The sequence below is a fragment of the Panthera uncia genome, chromosome B1 (genome assembly GCF_023721935.1).
Source record: "Panthera uncia isolate 11264 chromosome B1, Puncia_PCG_1.0, whole genome shotgun sequence".
Taxonomy (NCBI): Eukaryota; Metazoa; Chordata; class Mammalia; order Carnivora; family Felidae; genus Panthera; species Panthera uncia.
Window position 1 is genome coordinate 66,720,961 of NC_064811.1, and position 24,470 is coordinate 66,745,430.

General features: G+C 41.6%; 1 protein-coding gene and 1 non-coding gene across 2 annotated transcripts; both read right to left on the bottom strand.

Annotated features, from left to right (window-relative positions):
* Positions 1-485: 485 nt before the first annotated feature.
* LOC125922880 (placenta-specific gene 8 protein-like) lies at positions 486-24,149 on the bottom strand. Its single transcript, XM_049630789.1, has 5 exons — positions 24,060-24,149; positions 9,006-9,134; positions 7,092-7,216; positions 2,393-2,514; positions 486-694 (listed from the first exon to the last, which is right to left on the bottom strand). Exons 2-4 carry the CDS (start codon positions 9,103-9,105, stop codon positions 2,410-2,412), a joined length of 330 nt encoding a protein of 109 aa, XP_049486746.1. The 5' UTR covers positions 9,106-9,134; positions 24,060-24,149; the 3' UTR covers positions 486-694; positions 2,393-2,409.
* Positions 14,677-14,809, bottom strand: LOC125924166 (small nucleolar RNA SNORA18). The gene has a single exon (XR_007458331.1). It is a non-coding gene; the product is annotated as a small nucleolar RNA SNORA18 (small nucleolar RNA).
* Positions 24,150-24,470: the final 321 nt, after the last annotated feature.

The following is a 24,470-nucleotide window of genomic DNA, read 5'->3' on the forward strand; positions in this document are numbered from 1 at the left end:
TAAAACACTTTTTATTCTGGACATTTTCAAGCATATATATATATGTATATGTATATATATGTATGAAAGAAGAGTAGGATAAATATTTGATGTGTTGGGTGGGTGCCTGGGTAGCTCAATAGGTTAAGCATCTGACTCTTGTTATTGGCTCAGGTCACGATCTTGCAGTTGTGGGATGGAGACTCACATCAGGCTCTGCACTGGGCATGGTGCCTACTTGGGATTCTCTCTCTCTTCTTTCTCTGCCCCTCCCCCACTCACTCCTCCCCCCAAAATAAACAAAAATAAACATTTAAAAAAAGAATCTTTATGTGTCAACTATACTTAAAAAAAAAAAAGCCTTTCAAAATTAAAAAAAGAAAGAAAAAAAAAAAGACTCTCCATGTACCCGTCATTCAACTTTAACATTTTAACAAACTTGGGTTCATTTTTTTAAAAAAATCATATTGAATTTTTCATGAAGCTGTATTTAAAGACACAAGAAATGTGGAGGATGTTCATTTTTTAATAGCAGTCATTTTAGAGAACAGCATGGGAAATATACTTCTTTTGCAATAAACTGGAAATTAAAAAGGTCTTGAAGTCATTGGAAGCCATATGATTAGTTGAATTAGTTTCTCAGATTTGGGGTGAGATAGCACAGCAGGTGCAGTGTGTCATTCCAGCATTTCTTTTACCACATTGTGAATATGACCTGTAGAAATCAGGAAAAAAAAAAAAAAAAAAAAGGAAAGAAAAGAAAAGAGAGAATGAATGAACAAATCAGGACTTATCAGTTTCTTTCTTTATATTATCTTGTTCCAAAAATCTAAACTTCTGTTCCACCTCAACCCTACTGCCAAATTGTTACATATTTAAAATTTACATCAAATCATGGTCCCTGCTTCAGTACAATCTATTAGAAAGAATCACAATCACCAGTTAAGATTCACATGAATCTCCTAGGTGAGGGCCTCATTATGCTTCCTTGCTTGAAAGTTGCATTGAGTTATTCTTCCACAATATTTATTAAATGCCTACTGAGTGTCAGGCACTGTCGCTAGGTGGTTGAGGGAACCAATAGAATAATCTGTAGATTGCCAGAGTTAATTTCTGTTATCAAATGTCAATGAATCATCAACCATGCCAAGGTAAGAGTCTCCAAAGGGCAGAGAACACTAACCAATCTTTTTCATTGACCGGATGACTATACCAGTAAACTGTCACATCTTCCTTCCTTTAGGGCTACTTTGGCATCAGGTTCTGAGTCAAGTTATTAACACAGGCCTTTTAACAAACGTCAGTGCTTGGAAAGAGAGATAATAGTCAATTCTCAGCAGGTAGAGTAAAGGAGGAAGAGGGATGATAAGAAAACTCCCCATCTTGACTCTGCATCTCAGTCATTGAGGGTTGAAAGCAATTGGGAGACAAATGCTCAGATACTAAAATGGTATGAAAATGCAACATGAAATGAACTAAAAATGCTCATGGAGAGGACATTGTTTTGTGGAGCATGTGGCAAAATAACTAAAAAAGGACAGATTGGGCCAGTGACAACTTATTATGCACATGAATGTACCATCCTAATCAAACATTCTCAAAGGCCTCTTGGGAGATAGGATTTTATAGATAATAGCCATTTCCACGTGAAAACTAAACATTAATTGCAAATTCCACGGGGACTGGCAATAAGAGATTGAAAGACAGGACAAGTAAACTATTACCTGCTTGCCTGAGAGAAACAGGAACTCAGAAGATTAAAAATGTGAGTAGGGGAGCTTAGGAAACCAGGTAAATGAGCAGCTACCCAATTTTGATAACATAGTCACAAAAAAGTCAATAACTCTTCTTCATAGTGGGGGCTTTGGGAATTTGGCATAACTGGGTGAATTGTCCACACTTATAGAGACTAAAAACTAGCTTCCCATCACTTTGGAGGAAGGATTGTTATATTAACATTCTGATGTCATCAAGAACACAGAACTAGGCACATTACGCAGTCACGTTTAGTATAATACCTCAACTGGTTACTGTTGGTAACAGTAGAACTAGGAACCATACTTAGGGAAATGAAGGTCTGGTCGCATACATATCTCGACTACCTTAAGTCATGGTCTAGTTAAGATATACGTGGTTGATATGTGGCGTGCTCACTTGGCGCATCACACAGCCACCCCTCCTGTGGCAGACAACCTAAAAAATCCCAGAATTCGTTGTTATCCTATCAGATTTAGCCCTGTCAAACCATGGAAGCTGACTACCGACTGTTGGTGTGGCCTGGCAATTAAAAATCATTTGTCCCCCATTTTGTAAGGGATGTTTCATGTGTTTGTGAGAGAAGACCAAGGAAATAAAAGATGTTATTGAGAATTTGTTTTGTTACTCCTAAATCAAAGAATTCCCAACAACTTACCAAGTTGTAAGCCGTTTTTAGAAAGCATTCATTGCTTTTCTTTTCTCAATATCTCGCTTGAGTTGGCAAAGGGTGCAATGAGGGAAACATCCCAGCCATAGGAAATCACTGCAAATAGATCCCTGTGGAAAAACAAGCAGTGGGTCAACATATATCCCATAAATACATTCACACAATTCCTTGCATTTGTATAGTTTTTCAAAACTCTTTAAAAGGTACATTGGGGGCATCTGGGTGGCTCAGTCGGTTAAGTGTCTGACTCTTAATTTCAGCTCAGTCATGATCTCATGGTTCTTGGGTTTGAGTCCCATGTTGGGCTCTGAGCTGAGCATGAAGACTGCTTGGGATTCTCTCTCTCTCTCTCTCTCTCTCTCTCTTTCTGACCCTCCCCTGCTTTTGCTCTCTCTCTCAAAATCAATAAAACAAACATTTAAAAAAGGTACATTGTATGTTACTGCTTTATCATGAGAATTCTGTGACATTATCCTTATTTTTCTGATGACCAAGTGAAGCTAAATGACTTGTTCAGATCACATAACAAATTGGTGGCAGCTCTTGGTCTTTCTTTTTTCAAGCCAGTGCCCTTGTGACACTATGTCAAATGATCTGCAGTTTACAACTATAGCCCGAGTCCTCTGTCATCTCTTCTAAAATGCTTCCCCTTAAAGCCGATTGTGAAATGCACAAATTTTCTGTAGCTTGCAAGTAGTGCCAGACCAGGCCCCACACTGCATCCCTCTGGCCAATTTCGTTGACCTCTCTCAAGTTCTGCAAAGGGGGGGTGTTAGGAGAAAAGGAGATATGCAAATTATCGGGAAAAGAAGAAAGTAATGAATATTGTTTGGCAAACCATGGTATGGACTATTTTGCAAGGATTTGGGGGCCTTCTCAATGGAAGGGTCCAGTTGGGTCCTCAATGACCTTCTGGGAGACATGCCCTTGAAAGGACGCCTATTCTGGTGCAGGAGACACTGGGTGAACAATTCCAACATTCACATGTTCTATGACCTTAAGCCTTTCTCATTTTCTCATATATATGGTTTCCATATCTATAAAGGGAGGTAACAATTCCTGTACCACAGGAGTTTGCAAGTAGTAAATGAGTAAATATACATCAGAATAATATCCCAGCAAGTAGTAGTACAATCAGTAGTTGTTTCTTTCTTTTCTTCCTCCTTCTCTCTTATGCCCTGGCCAAAGGGATGCTTTCTTGACTGTGTCCATGAAGCAGGGTGGGGGGTGGGGGGGGGGCAGATCAGAGAGGCTGCATTGTACCAGCCCCATAAAAGTTTGCATGGATATGAAAGAGAAACAAAGCAGAGAGCCTGAATGATACAGATCAGTCCAGGGAATTATTTTTAGGTCTGTTCTAAGGAGGAAATAGAGATACACTGTCTATAAATATATTGCTTCATTGTACATCGAGGAACCATACCTTATCCTAGAATCCTAGAACTAGGAATCATCTTGCACAACTTCCTCATGACAGATGAGAAAACTGACACCACCAAATGACTTAGCAGAGAGTCAAACAGTTTGCTATATGTTGAGTGTTTCCTAACCCCTTATCTCCAGGATCCAGCTAAGTTCCCCTTCCTATATTCCATGTTGAGGTTTTGGGTTGCTTTGAGAATCTTACCCTCACACCATATGCATAAGTACATATGAATGACACTTTGCATGCAATTCAGGAAGTTCAAGGTCAGGGCACAAAATTAAGAACCTCTGTGTGTTATGCTGCCTTAAGAATAGCATGAATGAGAGCAGCCTCACTTGCAGCTGCTGAGCAAGTCAGGCAGCTGAGCAAGCACGCAGGAGAAATGAGTCAGGCTCTGAACACACCTCTGCCCTGTGAAACAACTGAGTGATTCTCGAAGAAAAGAACAGAAGTAAAAGTAGTTGTTTACCAAGCACTTATTTAAAAAAAAAATTTTAATGTTTATTATTACTTAAAAAAAATTTTTTTTTAACGTTTACTTATTTTTGAGACAGAGAGAGACAGAGCATGAACGGGGGAGGGTCAGACAGAGAGGGAGACACAGAATCTGAAACAGGCTCCAGGCTCTGAGCTGTCAGCACAGAGCCTGACGCGGGGCTCAAACTCACGGACCGTGAGATTGTGACCCGAGCCGAAGTCAGACGCTTAACCGACTGAGCCACTCAGGCGCCCCAATGTTTATTATTTTTGAGAGAGAGACAGAGACACAGAGCAAGCAGGGCAGAGGCAGAGAGAGGGAGACACAGAATCCGAAGCAGGCTCCAGGCTCTGAGCTCTCAGCACAGAGCCAAACGCGGGGCTCAAACTCACAGACCGCGAGATCATCTGTAGCCGGCCGCCCAAACTACTGAGCCACCCAGGCGCCCCTACTGAGCACTTATTAATTGCCAGATCCTGTGCTATGGATAGTATATACATTGTCCATACATTATTTCACATGACTCTTACTACACCACCAAGGGGAGATATCATCATGACCATTCAATCAGTGAGGGGGCTGAGGCGTAGGGGGATTAAGAACTTGCTCCCGTTTCTATGGGAGCAGTGATTGGGGCAGAGGCTAAGTTTTCAGGAAAAAAATCCATCACGTCACTTCTTTGTTTAAAACATTTCAATGGCTTCTCTGCTCACTCAGAGTAACAGCTAAAGTTCTTATAATGGTCTTCAAGGCCCTAGAAGTTCTAACTCTTGCTCTGATGTCATCTTTTTCTATGACATCCTACCCTCACCCCCTCACTCTCTCTATACCTACCTCCCTAGCCCCTTGCAGTTTCTGGAACATTCCAGATAAACTCTACTTTAAAAGTCTTTGGTGGTGCCCTTCCCTCTGCCTGGCTGAAGACCCCCAAGTGGGTCAACTTCTCATCCTTTTAGGTCTTTACTTTTGTACCAAGGCCTTCCCTGATAACCATACTTAAAATTAGAACTCCCTTTCTAAAAATGTGGATGAGTATTGAATTGTGTTGAATGCTTTTTTCGGCATCAGTTGAGATGATCATATGGCTTTTCTTTTTGAATCTATAAATAGAGTATTCTGATACTGAACCATCTTTGCATTCCTGGGATAAACCTTGTTTAGATGAAAATACATTTTATGATGCTGAAAATAAAATAAAATTAGAATGCTTCAACACTCTTTATTCCTCATCTTGGCTTTATTTTTTCTGTACCACTCATCAGCACCCTATAAAGTGTTTACTTAGTTACACTGTGGCCATCTTCTCCTATTAGAATGTAAGCTCTGCCATTGACAGCCATCATAGTAACAATTGATCCAGGTGAGAATCGTCAATGGCTATTATTCCTTGTGGGTGAAGGTTTGATGAGGAATAAAATATTTATATCTCTCACCAAGGTGCTTACACATTATAGAGGGGAAAAAGGCAACATTACCGTCGAGAATCCTAGCAGACGCTATATCTTAACTAAGTAATCAAATTAAACCACCATAATGGGATACACCGATGTCATGTGCCTCTTGACATGAAGCACAGCACATATTGGGTCAGTTCTGTGGAGGTTCTGCCAAAGTGTAAAACCTGTCTAACCATGAAGACAAATTTGACACACCAAATTGAGGGGTAGTCTACAAAATAACTGATCTGTACTTGGGAGGAAAAAAAGACAGGGAAAGAGTGAGAAACTATTCCCTATTGTAGGAATAACTAGGGTTGAATGACAGTTGAACAAATGTGTGATTCCAGATTGATTTTCTTCTCATCCAAAGAATGTTAATTGGGTTAATTGGTAAAGTTTAAATAAGATCCACATATTAGCTGATAGTGTTGTATCAATGTTAAATTCCTGATTTTGATCATTATGTTATGGTTATATAAATGAACGTCCTTGCTATTAAGAAATGCATGCTGTAACAGAGGTAATAGGACATCAAGTTTGTAATTTCCTCTCAATGTTTATTTTGGAAAAAATAAAACAGAATGGACAGAGAGGTAGAGGAAAGAGTAAATAAAGCAAAGGTGGCAAGATTTTAGTATTTGGGGAATGTGGGTGAAGGGCATTCAGGAATTCTTTGTATTATTTCTTTTTTGTTGTTGTATTATTTCTGCAACTTTTAAGTCTGAAACTATGTGCAAATAAAGCTCTCAAAAACATAAGAAGAAAAAGGATGTAAGCTACACGCAGACAGGGCTTTTGATTTGCTTTGTTCACTGAGGTGTCTCTAGCTTCTGGAATCGGCATGTCCCATGTACGGGATAAATCCCTGTTGAATGAATGAATACGATAGGACTTAGCCAGGGTCCAGATGCTCAATAATCACTTTTGAATGAATGAACACTGGCTTAGAAGGCAGGCGTGCCAGCTGTGAAGGGATCCACTACACCCCCATTTCATCCCACGGCTTTCTAACTGTGGCTCAGCCTGCAGATTTGTAGGGTCCTATGTCTGACTCTGAGTAAAGCCAGGAGAGGCTAAGGGCCCTCTGTTCCTCACCTACTCACCTCCAGCAACTGTTTCAGGGACATACCTACTGGAACAATTTAAGATTGTGGTACTAATTTGTTCCATGGTGTCCGTGGCAGCACAGCCCCTGGTAATCACATGACACATTTAGGACAGGAGTGGAGAAAAGATCAGGGCCAAGCCATGAAGGCAAGGTGGGCAATCACACAGTTGTGGTCAGACTGAAGGGAACCCTCTGGTATCTGGGCTCACGCCTCACCATGCACGTGGGTGACTTACCGGGATGCCATATCGCGTCCGATACAAGGTCCTCATGGCGACACTCGCTCCGCACAGACAGCATTCGTTCATGTCAGAGGCGATCTGACAGGAAAGGCATAGGGGAAAGAAGGTCCCACAGAGGCCTGGGTGCGGGGAGGAAGGGGGGGAAGCCACATAGAAGAGTTAGTGAAAGTCACCATGCTTTCAATGAAATCACACCTCTTTCAAAAAGATGTTGGCTCAGGAAATGACTTTAATGGGGACTCAGAGAAAACAATGTTGTCACCTGGCTCTCAGTGTCTTGCTTCTAGAGCCGGCTATCCAGGAACTGGGGATAATTTGTGAGTCATTATTACTGGATCAGATTTAATTGCAAAAGCTCCTGCCTTGCCAGTCTGAGATTGTTCCATTATCTTTCTTCCCTGCCCTTGTTACATTCGGGTCACGCTTGCAGAGGAAGTTTGTGGCGTCAGGATGTCTGAGAAGCCGTGGAGAAACCATGGGAGGGTGTTTAGGGGCAGAAAACACTGAGTAAAGAAATCATTACAAAGAGCAGAAATAGTTTCTAGGTGGTCATTCAGGCAAAAGGAGGGCACTGTTCTCATCATGTGGATGGAAGCAAGCAGGAATTAAGGGATATGTGTATTGGTAGTTTAAAAAGTTGAGCGCAGTTTCACTGTAAAGAGTCTCTGTAAGGCAGAGAAAGGGCTTAAGAAAATAGAAACAGGGGGACCTGGGTGGCTCAGTCGGTTAAGCGGCCGACTTCAGCTCAGGTCATGATCTCGCTCGTGAATTGGAGCCCCGCGTCGGGCTCTGTGCTGACTGCTCAGAGCCTGGAGACTGTTTCAGATTCTGTGTCTCCCTCTCTCTCTGACCCTCCCCTGTTCATGCTCTGTCTCTCTCTGTCTCAAAAATAAATAAATGTTTAAAAAAATTAAAAAAAAAAAAAGAAAATAGAAACAAACAGGAAACTGTTCTCAAATATGCTTTGAGTAAAAATGTGTTTTGAAAAGTTCTGGGATGGAGTTCTGGTATGATAAGAGAGTCTGTGGTTTCTTGATTGATTGTTTTTAAGCAAAAGGCTATCTCCAAAGAACCTGGTGGAACTTCCATCACATACAAAAAAGGAGGCTATTTTTCACACACAATGGAAAGATGAGCCCCACAGAGGATGTCTGCAACCCATACGACATGAGACTCTGAAATAAGAAAAGGTTCTCACATAAACAGTGTGTTTTGTTGTAGAAAAGAATTAGATTTCAGTAAAGCTAAAAACCCGCAAGGCTTCCTGAAATGGAACAATGACAAGAGTCGCAAGAACATCACTGAAAGCTGGGAAACATAGGACGGCATTGTAGGTAAAAGGAGAAGTAAATAGAAGACAAACCAGACCGATATGTCAAGAACATGGTGATACTAAGAGGTGGAAAATTGCAAAAGGTGATCGATCTAAGCAAGGATCACAAACTCAAGGTCGCACAGCTAAAATGAGTGAAATAGATTGAGACAAAAAACACAGAATAGACAATGGTGGACATAAATACATATGGCAAACTAGAATGAGAATCTCCTTCAGTGGGATTAGCTCATGCTAAGCAGCAGCAGACCCCCACCATGTGTGCTGAAGGCTCATCTCTCCATATTTTCCGATTTCCAAGAGAAGCTGGAAATCTACATTGGGAGGCCAGATTTTTATGTGAAATCTGATTTTATATGTTTCCTAGTATTTTTAAAGTAATGCATGAAGAGAGGTCATTGTGTACAGGACAAACAAAACATATCTGGCGGCTAAATCCACCCACGGGCTTGCAGCTTGTGACTTCTGAGTTGACCATAAAGCAGGAGCTCAATGGCAGGATGAGTAGATGAGTTTTATTAGGTCAGGAACCTGTATTATGGGAGCCGAGGAGGAACAATAACACATGTACTTACAAATCCCCAGGTCATCACAGCAGTCAAATACGCCAGATTGCCAGTCACTATGCATCACACCCCCGGTCCCATATCCTGGCTGTGAAACAACGGGATTCATTTTTAAGGCTAAGTTCCGAAGGGCACTGCCTGTGAAAACAAACCCAAAAAAGCATTAAACGCCTGCCTGTATTGGTTGGATATCACGCAGATTCCAGTTGAGAAGACATTTCATCACATTTCTCCTAATTAGGGGTGGCCACACTCAACTGACTTAACAAGACATTTCCAGATATTGTCGATACTAGGCAATTAGAAACATCAAGGAGATGGGGTGAGGGCTCCTTTCACAGGTTTTCTGGGGAGGTTTATAGCCCCTTTCTCTGATTTTTTTCTCTTTTTATTGGCAAGAGGATTTTTTTCTTCTTTTTTCAAGACAACCATCCTGAACAATATCTATTTTGCGTATGAGGTGTTTTATTTAATAGTAATTCTAATAACTTTTACAAAGCTATTGCACAGAGGGGTACCTGGGTGGTTCAGTCGGTTAAGCGTCCGACTTCGGCTCAGGTCATGATCTCACAGTTTGTGGGTTTAAGCCCCGTTTCGGGCTCTATGCTGACAGCTCAGAACCTGGAGCCTGCTTCGGATTCTGTGTCTCCCTCTCTGTGCACCCCACACCCCATACTCTGTCTCTGTCTCTGTCTCTCTCTCTCTCTCAAAAATAAATAAAAAAACATAAAAAGAATCCAAAGCTATTGCACCGACATTATCTCAGTTTCTCCTTAAGAGAACTTTGTGAGATAGAGTTCTTTACTTCTCCAAAAAATTGCCATCACACAGATGCTTCTAGCTAATGTCAGCCCTCATTGCATAATTACTAGTGGTGTCCTGATAGCTAACAGATGTCTTGGGTTACTTAAAAAAAAACGATTAATTTTTTAAAATGTTTATTTATTCTTGAGAGAGAGAGAGAGAGAATGAATGCAGGAGGGGCAGAGAGAGAGAGAGGGAGACACAGTATCTGAAGCAGGCTCCAGGCTCTGAGCTGTCAGCACACAGCCTGACGTGGGGCTCAAACCCATGAACTGTGAGATCATGACCTGAGCCAAAGTCAGTCGCTATCTCAACTGAGCTACCCAGGCACCCCAAAAAATGATTATTTTTTTGTGTGTGAAATCATCAGTCCAGAATCTGAAAAAAAAAAGGGTGAGGGGGGTGGTGCTTCAAGCTTCCACAGAAAAATGCAATAGTTGAAAAACCACTAAGGAATAGTGTCCCTTGAACAAAGTGGTACCTATACTTTTCAGATTTCATCAAGTGATCAAGTGAAGTCTCCTGAGCTTTAACCAGTCAGAACTCCCAAGGGAGGGAATGTGTTTGGTTTCACAACGACTAATGTTAAAGCTTTCTTCTTTACTACTTCATATCTAACCATATGCAGTGCTCTGTAGCCTTGGCCCCTGTTCACCTGCAACGTTTCCCTTAACCAGGTGCAAGGCCCCGTTATCTGTCCACCTGTTCCTCCATGTTGTCAGGGAAGGCCCCAGTCAAAGATGCTCCCACTTGCAGGGCACCTGGGTCGCTCAGTTGGTTAAGCGTCCGACTTCGGCTCGGGTCATGATTTCACAGCTTGTGAGTTCGAGCCCCACATCAGGCTTTGTGCTGACAGCTCAGAGCCTGGAGCCTGCTTCAGATTCTGTGTCTCCCTCTCCCTCTCTCTCTGCCCCTCCCCTGCTTGTGCACTCTCTCTCTCTCTCTCTCTCAAAAATAAACATTAAAAAAAAAAAAAGATGCTCCCACCATGCATCTCAGTCCTGGCTGTGCACTAGGTTCATCCTTAGTGCTTGGCTGCGAAACACATGTGCTTGATTCTGATTCACTAGCTGGGGTGGACCCTGGGTGAGTAACATTTTAAGAGGGAATTGTGAAGCAGACAGCAATGGAGATCTGATTTACAGGTCTCTCTCAGCCTTTGCCAGTCTTCTCAGCTCTTCCTCTGCCCTGCTCTTTTTCCTGATTGATTTTGTATATGCTGAAATCCATGGCTGTGATCAGTTGATTCCCCCAACAGGTGAGTCCTTATAAAAGGGGTGGAGGTTTTGACTCGGTGATCAGTCGGTTAAGCGTCCAACCTCGGCTCAGGTCATGATCTCTCAGTCAGTGTGTTCAAGCCCCGTGTCGGGCTCTGTGCTGACAGCTCAGAGCCTGGAACCCGCTTTGGATTCTGTGCCTCCCTCTCTCTCTGCTCCTCCCCTGCTCGCTCTGTGTGTGTCTCTCTCTCAAACGTGAACATCAAAAAAAATTAAACAAAAGGTGGGGGTGGAGGTTTTATGGAATAATAAAAGCCAAGACACTTTGGACTGCCTTGGAAAGGTGCCTCTAATATTTATTATCGAGAACCTGCTTTATGACACAAAGGGAAAACCACCAGGTTGAGAAGGCTCTATATTTACTGTCAAATCACATTAGGAACTATGTTGAAACTGCAGGGCTAGATAGATATTTCATTGGGGTCCAAAGGTCTTTCTCCTCTCTGATTATGTAGGAGGGTTATGATACCTTTCCTACCACCGTCTAATTAGAGCGGGCACACAGTGCGAGCTCAATCTATTATCCAAGAAATAATTACAGAATGTGAACAAATTGTGCAGGTAGTGGGCTGCTCAGTATGGAATGCTATAGATATACTTCTGGCCTCAAGGATGAATTATCCATTACCTTCAAAATATATACTGGAAAAATTATTATAGACAAAATGTATGCATAGCTGTGGCTGCTGCGTGTGTATCATTAAAGAAATATACTTGGGGCGCCTGGGTGGCTCAGTCGTTTAAGCGTCCGACTTCAGCTCAGGTCACGATCTCACGGTCCGTGAGTTCGAGCCCCGCGTCGGGCTCTGGGCTGATGATGGCCCAGAGCCTGGAGCCTGCTTCCGATTCTGTGTCTCCCTCTCTCTCTGACCCTCCCCCGTTCATGCTCTGCCTCTCTCTGTCTCAAAAATAAATAAACGTTAAAAAAATATTAAAAAAAGAAAGAAAGAAATATACCAATAAGTCTATATTCTTTTTTTTTGAAAAATGTTTAATGTTTATTTTTGAGAGAGAGAAAGAGAGAGCGTGTGAGCTTGTGAGCAGGGGGAGGGGCAGAGAGAGAGGGAGACACAAAATCCGAAGCAGGCTCCAGGCTCTGAGCTGTCAGCACAGAGCCCAGCACGGGGTTTGAACCTACGAACCACGAGATCGTGACCTCTGAGCCGGAGTCAGATGCTTAACAGACTGAGCGACCCAGGTGCCCTAACATCTTTAAAATGGGTATAATACCACTTTTCTCATGGTTTGTTGTATTGCAGTCATCTCTAAGACTATGTCAATAGACTATGTCTATTAAGCACTGTGCTTCCTGTATGCCAGTGACCTGACATATGCTCCCCTGTGTCTATTTTAGACTAAACATTGCTAAGTAGCAAGGATAGTGCATGGGGTCACAGCTCCAGAAGGCTAATGACAGTGTGGTGATAAAGTAAACAATGGGGTAGGAATCTCAAGGCTTGGATTTTATTTTATTTATTTATTTTTTTAAGTTTATTTATTTATTTGGAGAGAGAGAGAGAGAGAGAGAGAGAGCTGGGGGTTGGGCAGAGAGAGAGGGAGAGAGAGAGAGAATCCCAAACAGGCTCCACACTGTCAGCACAGAGCCCGACATGGGGCTGAAACCCATGAACCTCGAGGTCAAGATCTGAGCCGAAATCAAGACTTGGACACTCAACTGACTGAGCCACCCAGGCACCCCTAAAGGCTTGGATTTTAGTCATTGCTGGTATTTGGCAGGCTCAAGTAAGATCAAGTTTGAAAACTGCAAACTACCATATACATGAGGGAGAATCTAAAGAGAGTCTCAGTGGCAAGAAAGCAGATGGAAAAAAACCTGAATGTGATATGTTGCCAATATAACAATGGCTGATGTTCGCAAGGAGCATTCTACTTTCCAAAGTGTGTTCATGTTTGATCTCTAGTTAACCCTGATCTCTGTTTAATATTCCCAGCACACTGAAGCACTCAGGGAATAAAGGCTGGTAAGACGCTTTCTACTGCAGACATGAAAATGGAGGCAGAGAGGTTACATGCCAGAGCCAAGGAAAGTCAGGATCACTAGTCCAACCTCTTTAATTTATAGATGAGGAAATGAGGTTTGTCTCGAAGATGGAGTGTTGCCCTGCACCCTCTTCCCCGTCTTTCAGGGAAAAGACATGGGGACACCTCACAAGAAACATTATGGAAACCCAAAGATGGGAAGGTGGACCAGACAGCAGGATCCAGTGGTTTCCATCATGGACACTGGCCAGACTCCAGCTCCACAGTCAGTAGCTAATGACCTTGGGGGAGTTACTTCCCTTCCATGTGCCTCATTGTCCTGAATCTGTGAAATGGGGATATGCACACTACATAGTAACAAAGCTGTCAGGTGCATTAAATAATATCTGAAAAGCTCTTAGAGTGGTGGCTGGCAAGGGATAAATTCTTTCCGAGTAGTAGTTACACTAAAGAGAGTACTTGGTCCTGGAGGGAAACAAGTAGAATCCCCACCCCTCCTTTACACTCTCCTATATATTGTAAGACAAGGGCATTTCTTCTACGAGGCCACAGATGAAAGGGAAAGAAACAGAAAGTCACGTGTCTGCAGTAACAGAGTGGCAGGGCTGGGATTTAAATTCAGTTCTTGGGACTCTAAAGCTTTTATTATTATTTCCACAGACTCTACCAGTCTGGGATTATAATCTTGCCAGCCAAAGCAAACAAGACCTGCTCAGGAAGAAAAGGTAACTTCTACTGCCCATCACTAAAGGTGCTCCAAAGTCAGAATCATTATCTTCAAAATAGCCCTTTCATTTATTTTTTATTATTTTTTAGGTTTATTTGTTTATTTTGAGAGAGACAGAGACAGTGCGAGTGGGGAAGGGGCAGAGAGAGAATCCCAAGCAGGATCCACACTACCAGCGCAGAGCCTGATGCGGAGCTTGAACTCACGAAACCGTGAGTGAGATCATGACCTGAGCTAAAACCAAGAGTCGGACACTTAACCGACTGAGCCACCCAGGTGCCCCCAAAATTGTCTTTTAAAAATAACTTTTGGTCAGGGTACCTGGGTGGCTCATTTGGTTGGGCATCCGACTCTTGATTTCGGCGTGGGTCATGATCTCATAGTTCATGGGTTTGAGCCTCGCATTAAGCTCTGTACTGACAGCTCAGAGCCTGCTTGGGATTCTCTCTCTCTCTCTCTCTCTCTCTCTCTCCCTCTCGGCCCCTCCCCTGCTCTCTCTCTCTCAAAATAAATAAACAAACAAACATTAAGAAACAAAAAAAAGAACTTTTGTTCAATCCACAGTTGTCACTGTCAGTCCAGAGTTCTTTCGGTTGGGCTTCTTTGACCTTTACGTGAATATGGACATGCTTCACAAATTCTCCACCTGTAATCTTTGGGATCCAGTTTCTTTACTTTAGGGACACGTTTAGGGTCAGAGTAGAGGGATCTGCCTGGTTCTCAATTTCAGACACTCTCTAAACATGAATGAGTTCGAGTCATATTCACCCCTACACTATCACACCCCAGAATTGTACAGATTGCTGGGATACGCCAATACCTAAGATTTAAACAAGTTGACTATTAGGTCTTTCACATAATTTTAGCAGAGAGATGTCTTGTAGTTCTTTCCCACAGATCTAACACATAGTTCCGTGAATAAGGAAACCACACATGGACTCCACGAGGTGTTTCCAACAATGTAGGTCTGCAGAGAAAAAAGCCCCATCAGGACAGACCTCAACTCTTTCAGTAAACATCTAATTGAAGTGCAATATACATGTAGTCAAGTACAGAGCTCATAAGCATGATTGATGAATTTAACAGTGAACAGTCCTTGTAACCACAGCCTGGTTCAAGAAGAAGGACATTACCAGCACCACAGAAGCCCTCCTGAACTCTCTTAGGAACTCATACCCCTCTGCCCAACTTCTACTTTGTCTTTAAACACCAGAGCCTCGTTTTGCCTGCTTTTGAGACTTACATATATTTAATTATATGCACTATTTATTCTTCTGTGTCTGGCTTCTTTTGCTCAAATTTAAGATTGTGAGATTCAACCATGTCGTGTATAGCAATAATTCACTTATTCTCATTGTCATATAATAAATCATCCTATAGATATACATGACTTATTTATCCACGCTACCATTGTATTGTTTCTAGTTTGGACTATTAGAAATGGGATAGCAGTGCTATGAACATTCTTGTACCCATCTTTAGGTGGACCAGGTATGTATTTCAGTTGTGTCTACATCTAGGAGTAGAATTGCTGGGCCCTAGGGTTGGTAGAAAGTATCAAACAGTATTGTGAAGTAGTGGAATTTACACTCCCATCAGTAAAGGATGAGAGTTCTATTTGCCCCACGTCCTTGGAATACCTGTTGGTACCACCATCTTTCATTTTACCCATAGGTTGCTACAGAAGCTGGGAAGCAGAAGCCTAGGCCTAAGACTCAGAAAAGCAGAAATTAGGGTTAAACGATGGAACAGGGCTGCCGCATTTAGGAAAATTAATAAAGGAGATTCTGTTAAATTTGAATAAGACTCAAGCAGTATTTGAGACATACTTACACTAAAAAGTTTTTCATCCATTAGTTGAAATTCAAATTTAACCGGGCATTTTGCATTTATTTGGACAGTTGAGAGAATAATTTTGGAATTAGATAATTCCACGGTGGGGGTCAGTTCCTGCCTCCCAGTTTACAGGATTGGGATTGGTGTAAGGGAGGCCAGAACAAAGAGGCTTCCCTAAGGTTGTGCAGGAAGCTGTCTCCCACCCCCCACAGAGTGGGGGAGGCCAAAGGACACTAATGGTGGTCATGATTTATTACTTCTATCTAAATTCTTACAAGAGCATTTCCTCTGGGAATGCAGTTGTTTATTCATGGATAAGGGAAGGAAACGGAAATTTCTTGAGCAGTTTCTACTGCCAGATTTCATGTTAAGCAATGTTAGGTATGTGAGGGGATTCTAGTTTCATAATAATCTTTTCTCCTAATTTGAAACCAAATACTTGGAGCAGTGCAGCCAGGTTCCCAGGTGGGTGAGCTAAAGCTGAAGTCCATGCTCTTCCATTCGACCAAGTCCTATCTTTAGGAAGGAGTCCAATTGATTGGCCCAGGGCCTGCATGGGCTCCATTTCTCTCCACCAGTCTCAGCTATGCTCTTGGGATCCGCCAAACTGCTGAATGTCACTTGACTTGAGTTTCCCTAGTCCCCTCATTCCCTCTGTTTCCATCCTGCCTTTCTCCTCTACCTCCTTCCAGCTCTCAGCTTTCTGCCAGATCATTCCATGGGTTGTATGCAACCCATTTCTGGAAAAGCAAAGTAAATTACCTCAATTGGGAAAGCCCCTGCTTTGAGTCACTTGGAGCTTCTCCAGCACCCAAACAGCCCCCAGCAGGCCTGTTTTTTAGTGCTGGGTCTCATCTGCATCTGGAACTAGTTGTCCCACTCCCCTGCGTCTCAAGCAGAATTATGCAGTCTCTGCATCACATGGGGACTCTGACTTTGCACCTGTTGTGTGTAGACCAGAAAATGCCATTCCAAAATATGCCTCTCTGGCATAAGAGTTATTTTTAGTTGATTATTTTGAGAGACAGCACACATAGGAGAAGCTCTGAAAACAAGGAAGTTACCCAGTAAGGGAAATTTACATTTATAAGGGGAAATCTCCATTTGTAAGTGTCCCCTTCTCATATCAGGAAGAGAGGGATGATTCTGTACCACAAGAAACTCTTATCAATGGAAAAAGTATGGACTCAAAGCTTCATTACAAACCTTAACCTTGTTTACCTGCTCCCCTCCCCAAAATTGGCTTTCCCTACACTTTCTCTCCAGTGCCTTTAGCTGAAAGCTGGTGTGTAAGCCCAAATTCTAAGCCACCTCTGAGAGTTATTCATTTTCCTGCATATCTCCCGTGTACATGAGATATATGCATAATAAACTTCTGTTTTTTCTCTTCTTAATCCGTATTTTGTTTCAGGGGCCCCAGTTGAGAACTTGGAAGCATAGAGGGTAAATTATTTTTCATCTCCTACAAAATCATTTCTGAAATTTTAGCCAAACTATGGAAACTCTCAGTTATAAGGAAATTTAAAAATGATTATGCATCATTGAAAGTATGACATTTCTGAATTTAAACTAAGTAATATCTGGAAACAAAAAGCCTTTGGTCACTGTCTGGGGTGGTGGGGTGATGTGGGGAGGGCATTCTGCACAACTTAGTGAAGCCTCCATGGTAGGCCATAGGTGAGGATATATCCCTTCTGCATATTATAGACTCGGAGTGGGGAAAGGAGGTTTACCAGTATCTGACTTCTCGGTTTCCCTCCCTCCCCAGACACATTCAGATCCTGCTCCTCCAGGGAATCTTCCTCCCTGAGCTTCTCCAGCAACCAGAAACCACAACAGGCCTGCCGTTAGTCCTGGGTCTGAGTCTGCATCTGGAGTCAGTTATCTGGATCGCCTACAGAACCCTGCATTGTCTGTATCACAGTACGATCCTTGGATGATGTACCACCAATCGCATCATTTCTGAAATGTTAGCCCGAACAACGAAAACTCTGTTATATGTAAAAGTAAAAATGATTGTGTATAATTGAAGGTATGGCATTTCCTAATTTTAGCTAAATGTCTATTTTTAACATTTATTTATTTTGAGAGCGAGAGCGTGAGCAGGGGAGGGGCAGAGAGAGACGGAGAGAAAGAATCCCAAGCAGGCTCTGAACTATCAGTGCAGATCCCAACGTGGGGTTCCATCCCTTTGACCGTGAACTCATGACCTGAGCCAAAAACAAGAGTCAGACACCTAACTGAGCCACCCAGGTGCCCCTAAACTAAATAATTTTTATAACCAAAAAGCCACTCCAAAACACTTTCCCTTTTGTTAAAAATGGTGCTTATGCTTGGTAATCCTTTAAAAATGTTCTTTTTAATGTTTATTTTTGAGAGAGAGAGAGAGAGAGCACATGAGTGAGCACGAGTGGGGCAGGGGCAGAGACAGAGGGAGACACAGAATCTGAAGCAGGCTGTAGGCTCTGAGCTGTCAGCACAGAGTCCAACATGGGGCTTGAACGAATGAACCGTGAGATCATGACCTGAGCCAACGTCAGATGCTTAACTTACTGAGCCACCCAGGTGCCTCTCATGCTTGCTTGGTAATCCATAAATGAGGAGCCTCTCAGGAATATTTATTTGATAGTGCTTGGGAATTTTCCTGACACCAGGAGAGTCCGTTATCCTCCTTTCATCAAGGAAGTAAAGGTTCTTACTAAAACCTTGAACTGGGGCAAAGGTCAGGGATAAAGAACAGTGATATATTGGAACCTCCCAGGTCTCTGTTGTCATTCTCCCACACTCCTTCTTCGGTGACCTAATTCATTCAGCTTCTTCTCTACTTTTATCTTAAAATTTGTTAATGTGCTCTCAGGCGTAAGTGGTTCTAGGGGAAGAATGCCTTTTCATTCCCAAACTGGTCACCTTCAGGAAATGATCCACCCTATTTTTCCAGTCCTTTGATTACCACTTCCTTCCCTTCTCAGGCCACTTTGCACACCACTCTTCAGGAATTCCCTCCACCCTGTTCCTGCTGTGAGACCCTGCCCCTTGTTTCCCTACTTACCCGTTAAGCTCTCATGTCAAATGCCACCTCCTCCATGAAGCCGTTCCTAATCCTCCAAGTTGGATTTGCCTGTCTTCCTACTCACCCTTGCTCAACTCTCTCATGATGTGGCACAGAGCCCACTGAACATAGGGGCCAGCACACTGGGCATGAGCCACACTATTGATACTTGGCTGCCTCTAAAAGCCAATAACAGTGTCTTGACTTCCTTCTCCCCAGGGTCATCGGGGAAGCTCTCAGAAGCTATATCAGCTTCAGATATGAGACTCAGATATGTGCAAACTGAACACTTACATTTTTTATTTTGTTTTGTTTTGTTTTTTCATTTGCAGGTTTTCTGAGGGTGAAAGTGGATTCCAGTTATCTGCATCCCCCAAAGACAGTGACTTGCACATAGCCTAGAAAATACTAAGTGTTGGGGTTCAGGATACACCACACTAAAATATGGCAAGTTGGCATGTTCACTGTATTAAGCCGAAGGAGTTGGAGAAAATGGCAGAGGCTGGAAGGTCATTTGACCTCTTGTTCTTGCCCTTCTTCCCTAAAAGTAGGAGATAAATCTATCATGGGCAAGGTACCTCCCCAGTACCAGGAACTGCTATTGACGTCTAGTGGAGAGAGGCCAAGTGTACCACTCCCCATTCTTTCTTCCTAATCCTCCATTTAATCCCCCTTTCCTGCCAACAATAAATTATTTGGCCCAATAGTGTCAAGGCCGAGAAACTCTTGATTAATACTCTCATCCTGTTCTTACAAAGATTTGAGCGTCTTACAAACTTACAAATATAACAAGATGTAACATGGAAAATGAAGAAATTGGGCACAGGGAAAGTAAAGTCTGAAGCAAATTTAGCACATGCTTTAAAATTTCTGTATATTGCTGGACATGGGCTACAAATAAAATTCTGAGTTTCCCATCAGGCAAAGCAAAGAGGGAACACAAACATTTAGGGAAGTGACCATGTCTATAAAATAAGAACAGATTGAGACCTAGAGAAATTTCTCATCAAGGTCCTCAAAAAGGAGATGATGTATGACATGTGGTGGTCAAAGCCTTTAACAGAATCTCTACAATAAATAGAACAGTGACTTTCATGAACTTATTTCCTAGTATAGGGTTAAAGCACAATTCTGGAGTAGAATCACTGAAAGCAATCTATGAGAAACTAAAATGATCCCAGCAAACTACTTATCTCCCTGATCATCTGGATGATTCAGGATTAAAAATCAAATTTTGTAGATTGTTCAGAGAAACACTGGATGTATATTCTCAGACAACCCTCCATGAGTATTTTAACCAGCTACGATATGGTAAGAATTGGGCAGCAATGGGGCTGAATTAAAAGTGTTTGGTGAGAACCAGAGTTCCGATTCCCCATGAAGGTTGCTTATCATGCATAGGAACAGGGATGCAGAAGGGAAGGCATTTAAGGCAAATGTATTGTCATCAAAATTAAATGAGGCAGTCAAGACACACACCTGAATAGAAGGCCACCCTAGTGTAGCACAGACTGAGTTAACAGCCATCCTAACTCAAAGTGCAGATAAGTTAAAAGCATATTTATGAGAAGCCTGTGTTTTCCTCAGACACCAGTTCTAGGCCTTCCCTGGGGGGGAAGCTGAGAAGCGAAAAATGGCCAACAAAGTCTACATACAACTGACATTTGAATGACCCATTTAAAAGAAGCATATAGTGTTTTGTTAAGAGGTACATCTTTTGCATGTGCTGATGAATTGCATGTGACCATAGGAGTGATCAAAGTCCCAAAGTTGTGTACCATAGAACCAGGAAAATGCTTATGTCAGGTGTTAATGAAACCCACCCACTGTGACAATAAAATAAGGCAGTAAAACACTCTTGGAGTACAATTTTAGGGAACCAATTTCCTGGTCAGTACTATGGAGATAAAAGAATTGCAACATGGAATCTTAGATAATGTAATGAGTTGACCTTTTAAAAATACCAACCACTTGGCTCCACTCTGATTCTGCGGACCCACTGCCTGGGCAAAGGGGTTAGTGGCCTTGGAACCGATATTTTTAATGTGTCCCAGGTGGCTCCAAGATGTGGTGAGGGTTGCAAATCGCTGTGTTAAAGAAAGTCCATCCGAAATGATGATTTGAGTATTGAAGTAGTGGCACTTAAGTCTTTTACACAAAAATAAAACACATATTTCCCCCCAATTTCAAATTTCTCCTACCACTTACATTTTTACTGAAAATACATATAATTATAAAAATGTAGCCAAAATAATATGCTCAGTGAAGATACTCTAACAATCACAAAAAGATCAAAAGAAAAAAATCTCTGGTAAATCTACCATACAAAGTTAACCTTACTGAAATTTGTGATGTAATGTCCGTGTATTGAGCCCAGCAAAAACCAATGCACGTACAGGACCATGTTTTAATGAAGATTCTTTTAAATTAAGCGATAAATCCATTTCTCCTACAGTATAGAGAAGGTTACTCCCCTTGCTGTTCATTAACACTTGGGGAGCAGGTGTTCACCTCTTGTAGAAATGGTACCCAATCATTGTGCTCCAGCTCAGGATTGTTATTCTCTGATTAGCTAAGACCCTTACTATGACTCTTGGATGGGTGTAAAAGAGCAGAGAGGGTTTTTCTTTCTAAGAAACAATTTAGTTGGAGTTTTTCCAGCTCATCCCACAATTTATTTCAATCTGCATAATTAAAGGTTGAAATACTATTAATTGAGGGGTGCCTGGGTGGCTTAGTCCGTTAAGTATCTGACTTCGGCTCAGGCCATGGTCTCATGGTTCATGAGTTCAAGCCCCACATGGAGCTCTGTACTGACAGTAATGCTTGGGATTCTCTCTCTCTCCCTCTCTTTCTGCTCCTCCATGACTGGCGCTTTCTCTCTCTCTCTCAAAATAAATAAATAAACTTGAAAAAAAAATAAAGAAATACAATTAACTGACTGAATCAATTTTTGAGTTAACTTTAAAGTCCTAATTCATATGCAAAGACCCTGATATCCCTCAACTTAAAACCAGATTTCTCACTTAGGTAATGGTCTGTTTCCTCAGACTGGTGCCTTGCCTTTATTCTGTTTCTCTCTTCAAGTCTCTCTGGAACTCTGTCTCCACGAGGAGCTCAGCGAAGAGGAATCCCAAAAGGAGAAGAGGGTATCACCAGCTCCTGGATTTGCAGAGGGCTTGGCTCCCCCATATCTGGTATAGCATATCTGGTGTCTGGTCACATCCACAGTATAGCAGCCTTGTAGATGTCTTAGACTTAATAGTTCGGCTAAAAGAACTAGAAGACTTATGAAGCATGCACTCGATTTTAAATCTTGCTGTGACTCATATTTGAATTGGAATTACCTGTCCTTTTTAATTATGTGGGCCTAAGGTCCCTTACCTGGTAAGTCAATACAGCTAGCTAACAGCTGCATCCACGTCAGTACAGAACATCTTGAACAGACTTTATTTTTAAAAAAATGTGTTTGGTAAACAGTCACGTTTGTTAAATGATTTTAAATTTTATTTTATGGTGGGTGGGTGGAAGAATTTCTCCCTCCACAGCCCTATCCCCTATCCCCAATGCTAACTACTCATACTGGTGATGGAAATAAGGCTCAGATAGTGCTGGTCCTTAGCCACAAAATCAATAATCAAAACTTCCAGATTGTTGAATTTGGATGGTGTCAGTAACCTAAAACTTGAGCAGGACCCATCCAGTACTTTATAAGAAAACAACAAAACTATTGCAAATGCTTTCATTGGTATAAATAGGTCTCAAAATTTCAATGAGAATACAGTTACTTGTGGCCATGGAACACTTAAATGATGACAAATTTAGTTCAGGGAAGAGGCAGCAGACTATACAAACACTTGATTATAATGTTTTTTTTTTCAAAAGCCTCCAGATGTACTCTTCCAAAACATTGTCTATGTGCTAAAAGGGTCATCCATTAAATCCACATCTGTCTCCATTTTCACTACCCCCAAGTTAAACCCAAGAGAGCATCAATGCAATGTTAAGTGCAGATTTCTCAGTAAAATTGATGGCCACCCATGGAATGCCTGCTCAGTCCTCTGGGCTTCCTGTACATTTTGCTAACACATCAAGTGCTCCCAAGGTTGGTTACCTACCAGGAGGTAAATGAAGCACATCCTTAGGGCACCAATAAAGCTGGGCCAATAAAGTAAAATAAATGAGAGAAAATTTTAGAAAAATATTTAGCCTCCTTGCTCAAATAAATGTAATCCTTGAGGGAAATAATCATAATGATATTGGACTTCACCCTTATTTACGTATGAGAGGGTGTGGACAGGTAGCACATCATATATATTTCAGTGCATTTAAGACATTTAAAGATGTCTGTCTGGTCCTGGATATTTTTAAGGTAAGCTGTTCTCAGGTCCTTCTCCTCTTCTGGAGTCAGAGACATAACTCCACTCAACTTTTTATCCCACCACAGGGCCTGGAGCAGAGCAGACGCTCAATGGGTATTTTTTCTTTTTTAAAACATCTGAATGAAAAATGTATGAATATAGAAATTGTAAGTTTCATACACATAATTTTAAAGTCTTTAGTCTAGACATCTAGATGTCAGAAATACCATTTATAACAAATGTGCTTTTCTTAGGGGCTGGATATAAGAGGAAGGGAAAAAAGTTTCTTTTTTCCTTTTCCTCTAAATCATGCCAGTGAGAAAAGCTAATCATTCCCTCGACAGGGAAAATACTGAGAGCTGCCTTGGTGTTACTGCTGATAATAACAATGCTACAAATCAGGAAAGGTAACAAGTGGCCAGATCCCAACAATTTCAAAAAAATTGGTTTTTTTTCCCCCTAACAAAACAGAGACATTTAGAGTTAATTCTGACAGTAATGATAAACCTCAAAATGATGGAAAGCAGAATCGTGCCTCCTTACTAGCAAAACTAATTCCAACAGCAAATCCTGAAACCAATCATAAAACAAGAAACTTTCTAGAAGCAATTTAAAATACTATGTTTAAACACACGAGCCTTAATGGTAATATGATGATTTCTTCTTTAAGGGTAAAGAATATTTTTTTCCTCATACAAATGTATCTTCTAGTAGCACATTTTAAAGAAACAGTCATGATATACCTAAGCTCTTAAGAGTCACTACAGCCAAATTTAATTTAAAAGACAATTGCATATTGCAGACATATGCTTTTTAAAAAAAATTCGGTGAGACACATGATGAATACCTACCATTCAATTCTGCCCTGGCTTGTGTTAATTACATGGTAAGAATTTACTAGCTTTATAGTTTCTTACTTTTTTAATAATTTTTTTCTTTTTAAAGAAGATGGTAAAGAGAAAAGTTACACAACTAAAACGTATTACTTTGTATCGCAATAATACTTACCACACTCTGATTAACTACAGAGGACAGCAGCCCGGGTCAAACTGGAGAAGCCTCAGGAACACGACTGCTTTGTTGGCTTCAGCCTTAGGGCTGGAGTCAGGGAGGGAGGGGTTAGGGGTGGGGAAAATTAGGAGGTGGGGACTGCAATCTTGTGGGAATTGTCTCTTTGCCTTGGGGGTCAATGTTCTTCTATTTAAGAAAATACACACTGCATTTAATTTCATTATATTATTTTCTGTGACATTTGCCTGACACCATGGTGAGATTTATTTATGATTAGACAACAACATGTTTTATGAAGATCCAAGGCTTGTTTATTTATTTAGGGTTTCTCTAATTTATTGACTCCCCAAGGCATTTAAGGGGCATGAAATGCATTTGAAGGTAAGCATTGGGCAGCTGGTCTGAGGT

Bases quoted from the DNA above. Each gene is read 5' to 3' on its own strand.
- LOC125922880 (XM_049630789.1), bottom strand. From the start codon at position 9,105: ATGAATCCCGTTGTTTCACAGCCAGGATATGGGACCGGGGGTGTGATG. The intron at 7,217-9,005 runs GTAAGTACATGT...CCCCGCACCCAG, and splicing joins CTGTGATGACCTGGGGATTT to GCCTCTGTGGGACCTTCTTT. The intron at 2,515-7,091 runs GTAAGTCACCCA...GTTTTTCCACAG, and splicing joins GGACGCGATATGGCATCCCG to GGATCTATTTGCAGTGATTT.